The sequence below is a fragment of the Vulpes vulpes genome, chromosome X, assembly GCF_048418805.1.
Source record: "Vulpes vulpes isolate BD-2025 chromosome X, VulVul3, whole genome shotgun sequence".
Classification (NCBI taxonomy): Eukaryota; Metazoa; Chordata; class Mammalia; order Carnivora; family Canidae; genus Vulpes; species Vulpes vulpes.
Genome location: NC_132796.1, coordinates 85,227,349 through 85,242,590, shown reverse-complemented (window position 1 = coordinate 85,242,590; position 15,242 = coordinate 85,227,349). Strand labels below are relative to the sequence as shown.

Below are 15,242 nucleotides of genomic sequence, written 5' to 3'. Positions count from 1 at the left end.
CTTAAAACCACAACCATATCTTAATAGCCCAATCTCCAAGGTTCTGCACACCTCTTGTTCAGCATAGAGAAATTCCTTAGAAATTAATATTACTTCTAACCCCCTCCCTCCACACACTTAAATGTATACAGTCACTCCTCCCGATCACAAGGCAGCTCTTTCTGCCCATGGGCCCTGTCCCCGTGCTATAATAAAAGCACCTTTTTGTACCATAAAACATCTCAAGAATTTTTCTTGACCATTGCACTTGGTAACCCTGCGCCATGTGGACAGATTTTGGTTTTCAAATTCAATACTCAGTGTGCCAAGCTCACTTCCCCAGCCCCTGCATCCCCTTTAACTCCACAATTCTGTCTGGCCTTTTGGGATACAGATCCTGCCCCCCACTCCTTGGTTGCACCCTTGGGGTGGGTAGGAGAGGCTAGTGTGGCAGACTGTGCCTGAAATCTGCATGCCCACCTGTTGTGCTTTCAGAATTCGGTTGCCTGAATGTATCCCATTGTGATTTCAGGACAAATACCCACACATATAGTCATGCATGGTTGGGGTCAAAGGAATCTCAGCCTCAAGGTCAAATCACAATTTTTTCCAGATGAAGACTTTTGTTTTCCCATTACAGGCAGACTATTTCTAAAATTTTATTTATTTTTTAAAAGATTTTATTTATTCATTCATGAGACACACACACACACACACACACACAGAGAGAGAGAGAGAGAGAGAGAGAGAGAGAGAGAGAGGGGCAGAGACACAGGCAGAGGGAGAAGCAGGCTCCATGTAGGGAGCCTGATGTGGGACTTGATCCTGGGACTGCAGGATCACGCCCTGGGCCGAAGGCAGGTGCTAAACCACGGAGCCACCCAGGAATCCCCTATTTCCAAAATTTTAAAGTGTTCATTGCATCTTGAAGTAGAGGAGGCTTTGTTGTTATTTCATCCAAGCACCAGGAGTATGGTGAACTTGGTGGGCTCTGTGAAACGATCTGTCAATTTTAGATAAGCAAGTAGCACCGTGCAATTTGGCCACTAGATGGCAGGAGTGTTCAATATGAGCATAACAAGAAACTGGCTCAGAACACCCCCAAGTGGTCGCTCTGGCGAGTCCCAGGCCAAGCAAGAGGAATTGACCTAGGTTTAGTGAAAGGAATTCTTCATGTATGGGTCCTCCCACGTCTATCCTTACCTTGATAATGGCGTTAGCAGGTGTAATTCTGATCCAGATGGTTCCCACACTGGTAAGTCTATCCTGTCTACATCCCATCTCCACATTTAAGAACCTCCTCTAAGGAAAACCACTTTAATTAGCAAAGGAAATCGCAGATTTTTTTTTTTTTTTAATAGAAACATAAGGCAAAGACAGAAACTCTACTTTTGTGGAAAAATGTTTTTCAAAAGAAGTCTCTAGGAATCCTCAAGCAAATTTCCTGAGCTCATGTGATTTCAAACATGAAGAACTGATCCAAAGTTTATTCACAGCAATTATGCATGGTTTGTTTTTAAATCAGATAACCTATTCTCAATCATTCATTCATGTACTCTCCACACCCAACATGGGCTCAAAGTCACAACCCCAAGATCAAAAGTCACGTGCTCTGCTGACTGAGGCAGCCTGGAAAGATTTCTTTGCAGGGGCAGATGTCCTATGGTTTTTCTAGACTAACTTGTGCCTGCTGAGATTTTGATGTGCCTTTGGTCAAAACAGTCTGAATTTCTTGTCCAAATTCATTTCCTCAAGTCCCCCAGCAGTTTATGCTGTGGACTTACCTCAAGGCTTTGTGAATCCCCTAATGGTTGCCATCTTGCTCTTAGATTGAAGGATACCTATTGTTTTCCCTTGTTGAAATAATCCTTCCTATTTCAATCAGACTTAACTGTTTCCTGACACTTGTGCACAATTCCTGAGACTTATAAGGACCTTCCAAAGCTCCTTACTTTGTAGATGAGCTCAGCCACAAACTCAAATGTTGTGGCCCACAAAGTCCCACCTGGGAAATATCTGGAGTCTCTCATACACCCAATTTTTCATACCCTGTGAAACATCTGGAGTCTCTCACACCCCAATCTTCCACCGAGCAGGATGAGGACAAACTAGAGGAGCTCAGAATGCAGAATAAGCAGAGTTTCATCTGAGAGAAGCTTACCAGAGATCCCAGAGTCAGCAAACTAAAAGGGCTCCATGGGTACCTTCACCCGGCATCTAGGTGCAGACTCCTAGAAGCAGGCTCCATGCAGGGAGTCGGATGTGGGACTCCATCCCAGGTCTCCAGGATCACACCCTGGGCTGAAGGTGGCGCTAAAGCGCTGAGCCACCCAGGGATCCCCCAGTGCACTACTTTAAAGGATTTTAGGGGCACCTGGGTGGCTCAGTGGTTGAGCATCTGCCTTTGGCTCAGGTTGTAATTGAGTCCTACATCGGGCTCCCCATAGGGAGCCCACTTCTCCCTCTGCCCATGTCTCTGCCTCTCTGTGTCTCTCATGAATAAATAGAATTTTAAAAATATTTAATATTTTAAAATGGCAATACCAGCAAAATGTGCATGTGTCTCTGTCAACAGAGTGTTGTGGCCAAATCCTCTCTGCCATTGAGGATGATCTCATGGAGCATTTTTGGTGAAATCCATTTTTATCATGGTTATCTTCTTAGACAATGGCAACACATCTCAAGGTCTTTTAACTCACCAGGTTCCTGGAGAGGTCAGGACATCTCTTTCTTTCTAAGCCATCATGGACTAACCTGAAGTCACCTATTTACTATTGATGTAAAATATCCTGTTTTATTTATTTTTTAAAGATTTTATTTAATTATTCATGAGAGACACAGAGAGAGGCAGAGGGAGAAGCAGGCTCCCTGCGGGGAGCCTGATGCAAAACTTGATCCCAAGATCCCAGGATCACAACCTGAGCCAAAGGCAGATGCCCAACCACTGAGCCACTGAAGCATCCCAATATCCTGTTTTATATTTTGTCAGATGGTAAGTGCAGGCAAGGGCAATTCATTTAGCCATCTGAACCGATTTAAGTTCCACGAGAAGCTTATATTTGAAGGAGAAATTTAAATCTCTGATCACATATCCTGTTTAGCAATTCTTAGTTTTCCCTTTTGTGTTTGAACCATTAACAAATAGAACTACAGCAGAGTTATTTGCGAGTCTTTAGAAGGCCCGTCCAGAGCACAGGTGATTTCCTAAAAGAGATAAGCAATCAAGGGGTTTTCCTGTTTCAGGTAAAGGAAAAAGCATAACTGGGTTTGGAGCATTGCTAGCATTGACGGTGTTGTGCCAAGTAGAAGGCAGTAGTATTTCTTAGGGGGCCAGGTGACTAGCCGAAAGCTAGTGAGCACTTTTCTTCCATTGAGGATGTTATACAGCACCAAGAAGTATTACATTTAGTGCAGATTTTAGAAGCTTACTAAAGTTTGACATATTTTGCTATTGCTGTCATAGTTGACAAAGTGGCTACATCCTGGTGGCTGGATCTAAGCAATAGGCCCCTGGTGAGTCCTGTGTGCCTGAATCCATACCCACAATGCCTCTCTGTGCATATTTGGAGCAAAAAAGAAGAGCTGATTTTGAATCCAGCATCCTGGAAACATTTCTGGCAGACAGTCACCGCATCAGTCTTTGTGCTGAAATTGAGTATGTTTTAACGTGAAATGTATTTGGTCAGTGAAAGATAGAACCACCATATTCTAGGGGCGCCTGGGTGGTTCAGTGGGTTAAGCGTCTGCCTTCAGCTCAGGTCACGATCCTGGGGTCCTGGGATTGAGTTGGGCTTGGGGCTCCCTGCTCAGTGGGGAGCCTGCGTCTCCCTCTCCCTCTGCCCCTGCCCCTGTTCTTGCTCTCTGTTTCTCTCAAATACAATCTTTGAAGTAAAAAGAACTGTCATATTCTATTTATGCATAACTCACACAGGACGTGAAACTCTTTTGTCACATTTCTCATCATCATTACGACATTTGACAGGAAAAAGCTCTTACAGGGGTTTTGACTTAATTAAAAGTCAGAAAAATGTATTCTTATTGTCTTTTTTTTTTTTTTTAAAGATTTCATTTATTCATGAGAGACACACACAGAGAGGGGCAGAGACACAGGCAGAGGGAGAAGCAGGCTCCATGCGGGGAGCCCGATGTGGGACTCGATCCCGGGTCTCCAGGATCACACCGCGGGCCGAAGGCGGCGCTCACCGCTGGGCTACCGGGGCTGCCCACAAAGGACATCTTAAAAATGTATTATGTATTCTGAATCTGGAGCCCGGGTTTGGGAAAGGCAAAATCAAGAATCGCTGTTGGAGACAAGGTTTAAGTACCTAAAGACAGGAAATGTTTCGCCAACCCTGCGCAGCCGGCCTAGAGGGTAGCGAGGTGGAAAGCGGCGGGGGCGAAAGCGGCAGCAGCGTCGCATATTCGCCAGGAGAGGGAGACGTTGGTTCACTTCAGGATGCGGCCCGCCGTCCAGCGCCGTCCACGCGTTGGCCCAAGCTCGCGGAGAGCAAGGCTTAGCCCGGAGAGCCAGGCCAGCTCCCATAGGTGAGGGGCTATTTCCGTTTCTCATCAGTGATATTGGACTGAGAAGACTGTATTGTAAGTCTAAGCTGCCAAGCCTTACAAGGGGCCCCTTCCATGAAATCTAATGAACGCAGCACAGTTTTTTATTTTTTAAGATTTTTATTTATTTGAGAGAGGGAGGGCGAGCGTGCAGAAGTAGGGGGGGAGAGGGAGAAGCATATTCCCCATTGAGCAGGGAGCCCCATGTGGGGCTCAATCCCAGGGCCCCGGGATCATGACCTGAGCTGAAGGAAGACGCTTAACAAACTGAGCCACCCAGGTGCCCCCGCTGCACAGTTTTGAAATAGGACTTTGAAACCAGGAAATAAGGATGGGTCACATCTGTACCTCAAAAAGGAATACGCAGGATTTTTTTTTTTTTTAACACCTACCTGGCCCTTTTATCTCCAAACTTGTCAGAAACTAATCATCATTTCACATTGGGGATTTTTTAAAAATATTTATTTATTTATTCTTGAGAGACACAGAGAGAGAGAGAGAGAGAGAGAGAGAGGGAGAGACACAGGCAGAGGAAGAAGCCGGCTCCATGCAGGGAGCCCAATGCAGGACTCAATCTCAGGTCTCCAGGATCATGCCCTGCACTAAAGGTGGCGTGCGCTAACCGCTCAGCCACCTGGGCTGCCCACATTGGGGATTTTGCTATGACCACCACCACCACCTGTAACTTGTACACGTTCTGTCTACCACTGTCAAAATGCACACTTTCTGACTTTGTGCTCCTACCTGATACAAACTCCTGCTGTTATATTTTACTTTGTGTTAAGTGTTTGTGTCCCTGATACACAACTAGAGTGCTCAAGAAAAAGTATGTGTTTCATTCATCTTATACAAGCCTTAGAGTGGGTCTCTATATTGTTTATTAATGAAAAATAGTTTAACAGTAGCCTGAACAGAAAATACAACTTTGAAAATTTTTCCATCCTCGGTAAGTACATTGAATAAAAAGTGGTGAAAGAGGAAGACTAAAGTCCTAGGTTCTTCACTGAGGGACATTTCATAAAGTGAACAAGATCTGAAAAATTTGGGGTGCTTAGGTGGCTCAGTTGGTTAACCTTTGGACTCTTGGTTTCTGCTCAGGTCATGATCTTAGGGTCATGAGATCAAGCCCTGCAGCAGGCTGCACGCTCAGCAGAGAGTCTGCTTGAGATTCTCTCTCCCCCTTTCCCTTTGCCTTCTGCTCCCACTTTCATGTGTGCATGCTCTCTCAAAATAAATAAATCTTTAAAAAAAAAAATCTGAACAATTCCTGCTGAGTCACTGCAGTTCCTAACACCTGGTGTTGAATGGTTTTATACAAAAAATCTTGCGCAAATACTGTTTCCCAGTATGTGGTTGTCGTCTGCATTCTTAATTTTTTAAAATGATTTTATTTATTTATTCATGAGAGACACACAGAGGCAGAGACACAGGCAGAGGGAGAAGCAGGCTCCATGCAGGGAGCCCGGTGTGGGACTCGATCCCGGGACTCCAGGATCAAACCCTGGGCTGAAGGCGGTGCTAAACCACTGGGCCACCTGGGCTGTCCGAGATCTACCCTCTTAATAAATTTTTAGATTGGAAGAAAACATTTGCAGATGACATACGTGATTGTAGAAAATCCCAAAGAATTTACCAAAAAACCTCACTCCAAAGCAAAGGAAATATTTAGGTATAAACTTTAAGTGTATGGACTTGGGGCACCTGGGTGGCTCAGTGGTTGAGAGTCTTCCTTCGGCCCAGGGCGTGATCCTGGGGTTCTGGGATTGAGTCCCACATCGGGCTCCCCACGGGAAGCCTGCTTCTCCCTCTGCCTGTCCTGTGTCTCTGCCTCTCTCTCTGTGTAGAGACACAGAGAATAAATGAATAATCTTTTTTTTAAAAAAAAGGCTACTAAAAAAAAGACAAGAAAAGCAGTTCTTGGTTTCAATTGCATAACCCTCAATTTGAGAATCAGCATTCCCTTTTAATGTTCATTGGCTAATCAGTTTTTGAATTGGATAATCAATTCTTTTGCCCATTTTTCTTTTTAATATTTTCTTTTTAAGTTATCTTGACACCCAGAGTGGAGCTCGAACTCACAACCCGAGATCGATGGGATCCCTGGGTGGCTCAGGGGTTGAGCGTCTGCCTTCGGCTCAGGATGTGATCCTGGAGTTCCAGGATCGAGTCCCACAGCAGGCTCCCTCCATGGAGCCTGCCTCTCTCTCTGTGTCTCTCATGAATAAATAATAAAATCTTAAAAAAAAAATAAAGAAAAAACCCAACCCAAGATCGAAAGTTGCACACTCTACTGACTGAGCCAGCCAGGCACCCCTACCCATTTTCTAATTAAATCTTTTCTTTAGCAGAAGACAGGTCTTAAGCGGGGTTTATCCTTACCAGGTACTCTGGTATATGTTTGCAGAAGACTTGCCTTTTATTTATTCATTAAAGCTGTTTTTATATTAAGAAAATTAACCTATCATATGGGCAGTATGGACCAAATGTTTGTCTCCCCCAAATCTTATCTCCCAGGTGATAGTATTAGGAGGTGGGGCTCTTAGGAGGTGCTTAGGTCATGAGAGTGCAGCAGCCCTCGTGAATGGGATTAGTGCCCTTCTTAGAGACCCCACAGAGCTCTCTCACCAACCCCATGTGACGTTACAAGCTAGAAGATGCCTTCTATGAACCAGGAGACAGGCCCTTACCACGCTGCCAATCTGCTGGCACCTCAATCTTGGCCTTCCCAGATTGCACAACTGTGAGAAATAAATTCGTGGTCTATAGGCTATCTAGTCTGTATTTTGTTTTAGCAGCCCAAAGGGACTAAGGCAATGGGACCAAACTGCCCCCCTCCACCTGGTCATCTATATTTTGACTGTGCTTATTGTATTTATTTGTACAAGTTTTTTTTTTTTTTTTTTTGCAAAAGCAGAATTGTCACATTTTTATTTTTTTAAAAAGATTTGATTTATTCATGAGATTCAGAGAGAGAGAGAGGCAGAGACACAGGCAGAGGGAAAAGCAGGCTCCATGCAGGGAGCCTGACGTGGGACTCGATCCGGGGACTACAGGATCATGCCCTGGGCCAAAGGCAGGCGCTCAATAGCTGAGCCACCCAGGTGTCCCACATTTTTTATTCTTTTATGTCTTTGGGGTTTGTATTATACTCAGAAAAATCTTTCTTACTTGAGCTATACAGTATTTTACACTATCACCATGCAGTTCATCAAAGGACTGTATCACACATTACTCATTTACACAAATCCTTAAAATGGTACCATGAACCACTTGCCATCAACTAGGGGTGATTCTGCCCCACAGGGGACATTTGGCCACGTCTAGAGACATATTTGTTCCACATACTGGGGCTGTGCTACTGACACCTAAGGGGTAGAGGCCACAGAGCCCAGGTAAACCACCTGCAATACACAGGACAGCCCCTTCCGGCTCCAGCAAGGAATTATCTAGCTCCAAATGGCGATGGTGAGAAGGTTAAGAAAACCTGCCATAAACAATCTCCCCTCACTGGTTATTTGGATCCCTCATTGTTTAGGTCTTCTGTATATCACAGAACATTGAAAAGATTGAGTGAGATGGGAAAGAAGGAAAAAGGGAGGAACGGATAAGGGAATTCTGATAAATTGGAGAAAACCCTCTGAAGCCCACTGGGACTCTCCTTAATTCAGTCCCTGTAATTCAGCTCCAAAAGCTTAAATTGAACAACCGTCACTTTGTACAGTACACCAGAAAAAGAGAATACGGGGGTGGGGTGGGGGGGGCGCGGAATCTGGCAGACATTACTGGCAAACCACGAAGGGGTAGAAACATGCAGAGACTAATGATTATGTAAATGCCTTTATTTGAACTAATGCATTGCTACCAGATTACATCACTTTTCAGAGTTAGCGTAACATTATGATCTCAGAAAGTACAGCAAACAGCTTGACAAAGCAAGAGTACATTAAGTTTTACATATGTATTTTTATTTTTTAATGACCTCATCTCCTTGTTTTAGGTGTAAAATTAGAAAATTTATGGTATGCTTAGCATGCTTGGCCTATGTATCCTGTCCACGTTCTGAGCACACTCTCTCCTCAAAAGTGTCATATTCAACAGCATTTTCAATCTAAAGAGAGAGTTTGATGATACAGGTTTTAAAACAAATAAGCATATATTGAACCAAGTCTTTTAAGACCAAATATGTCAACTGTTTACAGCTTGGGTGTGAGAGGGCAGATGCAAAATCAAGGAACACTTTTCCTCTACCTATAATGTATGGTTTTTACGTACTTGAAGACCCCTTAAAAAAAGTAGCAAAATCAGCAGTCTTATTTAATGTAATCAAAATATCCTTAAATGTACAAAAAAGATCACGTAGAAAGAATACTGTAAAAAGATACTGATTTTAAGAATAAAAGAATACGAAAAGCTTCTATTACCTTCTGCACAGCCAGTTACTTCTGCCAATTTTCAGTACTACAAAGATAAGCGAAGGATACTCCTGTCCAAATACCCTCTGGCCACAGCTCTCAAACAAGAACTAGCATCCTGGATGGAAAGCAAACTTATGGTCTAATGATATTCATATCGAATCATCTAAGCAAGTCCCAAGAGGTGGACATTCTAAGGGGTGGGGGGAAGATACACAGAAATGACAATACAGCAATGGGAAAAGTCAAGGCCAGCGATGTAGGAGGCGGGAGTAAATGATTTGGCCATGAGTGCATTTCAGGTGTGCCTGACAAATCCGACTTTGACTCTGGGAAAGAGGAGGTGTTTCCATTAAAACTCTTTCCCCTGTGAGTTCTCAAGATGAGGAGTCTTGTGAATCACAACTATGAGTCCTTTGAATGACCAACGGTTCCTTAAGCCATGAGCACTGCACCTGGGAAGAGCTGACCTGCTAATCATACACCTGGGAGCAAGGTTGTTTTTTATTTCCACGGGTGATTTTTACACCCTCTTCATCCCCCTGCCCATCAAGCATGCAAACACGGTCATGACCATCTTGGGCTTTACTTCCACAAGGTCTTCGGGGAGAGCATACACCCTGGCTCCAATTCTTCTAGCCATGGACACGGCGTACCTATTGGCAACAAAAATCAAGATGAACCCCTTGCTAGCCAAGGACAGGAGATGAGACATCTGTTTCCTCTTATAAAAGCATTTGGCTGGGATGTGAAACTTTCACATTGAAACTTCAAATTGGGATGGTTTTACTTTTTGTTGGTTTCTGTTTTGTTTTGGCGGTCACTCTTGAGTGACATCCCATTTCTAAGCTCTGCTGTTTGGGACTGATTTTATTCACCCCTCTTCTGCAAGGAGAATTACTTTTGGAGCACCAACATGATATGAAGATGAGAAAAAATACATACAATTATCCAGATCAGCCGTACGGTCAGTGTTGATATGTTCATTGAGCACACTGAGTTCATCCGTTAATAGGATAACGGATGCTTCTGTTAATAGGATAACGGATGCTCTCATGTGATCTTAAAGATGAGGGGTGGAAGACTATGTCACATGTCTGATTCCAAGCTGCTCTGGGAGATGCAGTGCAATCTTCCACGCAGTCAAAGGAGGGGAGAGAATTTGGAAGGTATGTGGACAGAGTGGTCAGAACAAGGAAGACAAAAGGTCCACAAAATAAGGGAGGAAAGAACTTTTGTGTCCAGCTCAGGAAATCGGAAGGAGCATACTACAATTAATACACAAGACATTTCTAGGGGTTTTGTAACACAAATTTGTAAAGATGATCAAGTTTCTGAAAAAGGAAGTTTTTCAGTGGGCTGATTTTCAGTGTATGCTAATCAAGCTTTCATGGGTTGCCTAGAAAACCAGGTCTCACAGTCTAGGTCTTTGGTGAAGAAGGGAATTGACAGGTGGAAAGGCCCTTCTCCATATTGCTGAAATGCAGACAACTTCCAAAGCACAGTGTCAGTGGCAGGTTAAGCATCCTGCTCATTTAGGAAGCAAGATAATAAACTCAACATATAAAAAAATAATAATAAAAAAATAAACTCAATATATGTAGGAAAGGTGATCTGTGCATGGTAAAAAAAAAAAAAAAAAAAAAAGCCGTAAATAATGTGTTTCAAAAGAAAGCGTGAGGGCATCCCTGGGTGGTGCAGCGGTTTGGCGCCTGCCTTTGGCCCAGGGCGCGATCCTGGAGACCCGGGATCGAATCCCACGTCGGGCTCCTGGTGCATGGAGCCTGCTTCTCCCTCTGCCTATGTCTCTGCCTCTCTCTCTCTCTCTCTCTCTCTCTCTCTGTGACTATCATAAATAAATAAATAAATAAAATTAAAAAAAAAAAAAAAAAAAGAAAGCGTGAGGCAGAAGAATATTCTTAGCTCATTTTCTCCTTGTTGGAAGTTCGTGTAGCTGAGCTGCATTAAAACACAAACTGTAGTATTTTGGTAATTCCCTAAAGCAACAGCTGATCGAGCCCCTACTATGTCAGACGCGATGCTAGGCTTTTAGATATTTAATTCATTGCCAAATCTCTCAGCTAAGTATTACTGCTCACATCTTTACCGATGACGAGTCTGGGGCTCCAAGGTTTCCCTCAGGTGATACCGTTCTTACATGGTAGGACCTGAGCGAGAACGCAGATCTGTCTGGCTACAAAGCCTGTGCTCTTGCCAGGACATTAATCGTCAGTACCATTGGTGTCTCTTACTTGGCATTATTGTGCTTGTCATCCTCTGTCAGGTTGCCGCTCTTAACAAGGTCATAGTTTATGCAGCCCGGCTGGATGGCGTCAATTAAGTCCACAACTGCCAAACTGGAGCTGATCGTCTTGTCCTAGTGTCAAAGGACAATACATCCGAGAGTTTCAGTTTGTACAGACTGGCGTGGGGTTACTCATATAAGGTTGCCATACGCCCCGCCCGTGAGTGATGGGGGTCTTGCCATCAGCACAACGCAAATTCACGCCGACAAACCAACCAAAGGCTCTCCTTCCAAATGACTGACACTTCCTAGCAACCCTAATGGTTAAGAGTCAAATGTGCAACTCTTACCTTGAAACTCTGAATAGAAGTTGATTTTCCAGCTTCAGCCAATGTTCTGTTCACCCAGCTTACAATGATGTCATCATTAGCTTTCTGCCCATCTCCAAGGTCTTCCAGAACATTAAGGGTGTATCTAAACAAAGAAAGGGAAGATGAGGTTTGAAAATCTACTTCATGAGAAAAGAAATGCGGACAATAGAAAGGTGCTTTCCCTTCAATTTCTTTTCTTCCATCCTCAGGTTTGAAAGACTAAAGATTTCAGGGGAAGAAATTCTCTCTCTCTCTCTCTATATATATATATATATATACACACACACACACATATATTTATATATATAAATAATATATATTATATATAAATAAAAAATAGATATAAATTTTAAAAAATATATAAAATCATTCAAGTAGCAGTGGCTCACCACTGATTGGCCCTTTGCAGGTGGTGCTGGTGCGGGGGTTTCAGAGCTTTCCCAAGCGAGCTCAGCAGTCTAGCAGGTACCTTCTCTGTACTAGTCCAACAGTGACAATGACTGTAAAGCAGCTGTGCTTTGGCTGGTCCTCAACCATAATGAATGCTTTTCGGCATTCCAGTTGAGAGATCTTTTTCAAATGGATACATGGACTGTTCAGAATTTTTTGCTGTATTTTTATTGGCTGACACTAAACGGGGCTCACGTTTACGGGCCAGGCTTCCTATTAAAGTCAGGAAATGGGCAGCCCGGGCGGCTCAGCGATTTAGTGCTGCCTTCAGCCCAGGGTATGATCCCGGAGACCCGGGATCGTGTCCCACATCAGGCTCCTGCATGGAGCCTGCTTCTCCTTCTGCCTGTGTCTCTGCCTCTCTCTCTCTCTATGTCTATCATGAATAAATAAAAAAGATAATAAAAAAAATAATAAAGTCAGGAAACGTTCACGGCTCTGCGGCCTGACTTTCCAGGAACATCCCTGCGAACATCCAGCATCTCTCCAACTGCAAACCTCTCGTGGTCTCCGACACGCCTGCCAGACACTAACATGGACCGAGTCATAGACTGTTAGGCCCGTGGGGCTTCAGCAGGTCCCGCTGTGCACCTACCTTCTCATCAGCTGCCAGACTAAAGCTAATGTCAGCGTTTGGTTTCCATCATTCAGGTCTTGCCCTCCGATCCCCACCAAGGAGAATTTGGCAGGATGCTTCCCCAGTTCAACAGCGTAGTTGCAGTTTTCTAGCTGGAAACCCACAAAGAGTAAATCGGTGAGGATTTTTCGTGTGTTTCAGCTGCACGTGCGCTCGGTGCCCCGAGCTTGACCCATCAAAATCAGTAAGAGATGGTTCCTGTTCTCCAGAAGCTCAGATTCACGAGTTTTCCCGACAAAAGAAACAAACGCAGCATAAAAATGGCCTGTAACAAATGTATGCAGCAACTTAATGATCTACCTTTTTCATGTTGGCTCCGAGTTTCGGGTATGGAGGCTTATTAACCTTATTCCAGTCGACAGGAACTTTAATTCGTTCATACAACTGTAAGATTACCAGGGCATCTTGCAGGTCACTAAAGATTTAAAAATCATTTAATCAGTGTTTTCAGACAGCTGAGCCTTTGTTTCCTTAAAAACAATAACAGTACGCCAACTAAAACATAAAATCACAGATAATACCCAAGGCTCATATTTTCTAACAGTTTGTCCTAAAGATAGAGCTAACACCATCTCATTCGCTTAAAATACTTATTGAGGGCTTCTGGTTGGCAAGGTAGTATTCTAGAAGCTGGGCACACAGGACAAAAATCCCTGGCCTTACACTAGAGTCAGACACAGAGACAGACAATAAACAAGTATATGGATAAATAGATAATTTGATTCGGGGATGTATATAACTGCTATGAAGATAACAAGAACCAGGGTTAGGGTGGCAGAGTGTTAGGTGGTGGTCAGGGTCTGAATTAGTGGCTTGAATATAGTAAGGGAGTAAGGCATTAGAGGCAGAAAAGAATATTCCAGGCTGAGAGAACAGTGAGTACAACAGCCTCAAGACATCATGGATGGTCTACTTAAGGCATTCCCCGGTCTCTGTTTAAAGATATGAAGGATCTATTCCGTAGGGGGTTAGAAAGACATTCATACATTCTTTCACTTAACGATCATGTAAAGAAAGAAGCTGGGCTTCTGTGTATTTGGAAAATGATAATGGATGTCACCATTCAGCACTTCCAGTCAAAGTAACCAGTGTAAACTGACATCTGGAAAATGTTCAGAGCTGTAGTTCTTTCTGGGACATCCATTCTCAATGTTCCTGACTGCTTAAGATAATAGTATAAAAGGCTTACGCATAGAGATGGTTTACATGGGGATTAACTCCAAGAGAATTCATCCAGTTACGGAAGGTTCTTTCTTCACGAGTTTCTCCTATTAAGAATATTCACAAAGTTTATATATTAATTAAACACCTTGTATATGTGCATATAATATCAATTCATGGGTAAGATTATTTCATTTTCTTCGGTACAGATCTAGAGGTTTTCTCCAGTATGAATCTCTAAACATTCTCTCTAGTTACAGGCTTATTTTTAAAATATTTTTTGAATTTATTTTAAAATCAAAGAATACATTATAACCAGCTACACAATTTAGAGGTCTATGAATTTTTTTAAACATTTATTTATTCATGAGAGACAGAGAGAGAGAGAGAGAGAGAGAGAGAGGCAGAGACACAGGCAGAGGGAGAAGCAGGCTCCATGCAGGGAGCCCGACGTGGGACTCGATCCCGGTTCTCCAGGATCAGGCTTTGGGCTAAAGGTGGCACTAAACTGTTGAGCCACCGGGCTGCTCCGGTCTATGAATTTTTTATGATCTCTTCCCCCTTCTAATGCTTCCCCAGTATCTCCCCAAATCCTTATACCTCAAAAGCAACTGTTATCAGTTTTACATTAAAACATTTTTTTGTGATCAAAAAAAAATTTTTTTTGGGAGGGGTGGTCATATGAACTCTCTATACTCATGAATTTACGTCTTCCCTCTACACATTTATAAATTCTAAGCTACACACGAGTACTCCTTTTCCATGCCTATATTAAAGCAACAAATTGCGTGAAACCTGAAAGCATAACATTTAAAGATTTTATAGTACTGCCAGGGATGCCAAGGAATGACTGTTATATTTGTTCATTTTGAACCTTCTACTTCATGCATATATAATCTGGTATCATTCCTTTCTGTCAGCTGCCACTTTTTACTCAGCCCTTGGGTCTACTTCCAGCAGATATTTGCTAAAGGAAAGTGGAGAAGGAAACTTATTCAGTCAAAATCCTGGAATCACCACGTCCTCTGTATTTCTAGTCTGTAGACCCACACATTAGAATGTGAGAAACCTTCAATTACCTTCCAGTAAAGTCCAGTCAATATCCTGGTTCTCCGGCTTGGTTAGTGCTGGGTATTTATTAAACAGGTTAGCCACAAAGGCTAAGTTCAGTTTGGGGTTTCCACTGACCACATCAGCAGGGGTAACAAACTGTCTGCAACCTAACTTGTCAGCCTGTTGAAGCATACTCTCGGCTCTCTTCAAATCATCTGTTTCCTGTTGAAGTAAAATAAGAAGGCATCTTTTAAAAGGCTATACTAAAAATATAGAAATGTTTCCCTACAATGATAGGCTGGATATACAATTCGACTTTCTCTTAGCCAACATATGGTGCTTATTATAAAATTGTTTTGAATGCAACAGCA

General features: G+C 43.1%; 1 protein-coding gene across 12 annotated transcripts in view; it reads right to left on the bottom strand.

Annotated features, from left to right (window-relative positions):
- Positions 1-8,363: 8,363 nt before the first annotated feature.
- PLS3 (plastin 3) overlaps positions 8,364-15,242 on the bottom strand; it is an 88,493-nt gene continuing 81,614 nt past the window's right edge. For all 12 annotated transcript variants that reach the window (XM_025983888.2, XM_025983886.2, XM_072743442.1 and 9 more), the window contains 7 exons: positions 14,898-15,093; positions 13,847-13,925; positions 12,958-13,072; positions 12,616-12,749; positions 11,550-11,673; positions 11,207-11,331; positions 8,364-9,610 (listed from right to left, as the gene is read on the bottom strand). In XM_025983888.2, the coding sequence (XP_025839673.1) occupies positions 9,478-9,610; positions 11,207-11,331; positions 11,550-11,673; positions 12,616-12,749; positions 12,958-13,072; positions 13,847-13,925; positions 14,898-15,093 (906 nt within the window). In that variant the 3' untranslated portion in view covers positions 8,364-9,477. The remainder of the gene's footprint in view (positions 9,611-11,206; positions 11,332-11,549; positions 11,674-12,615; positions 12,750-12,957; positions 13,073-13,846; positions 13,926-14,897; positions 15,094-15,242) is intronic.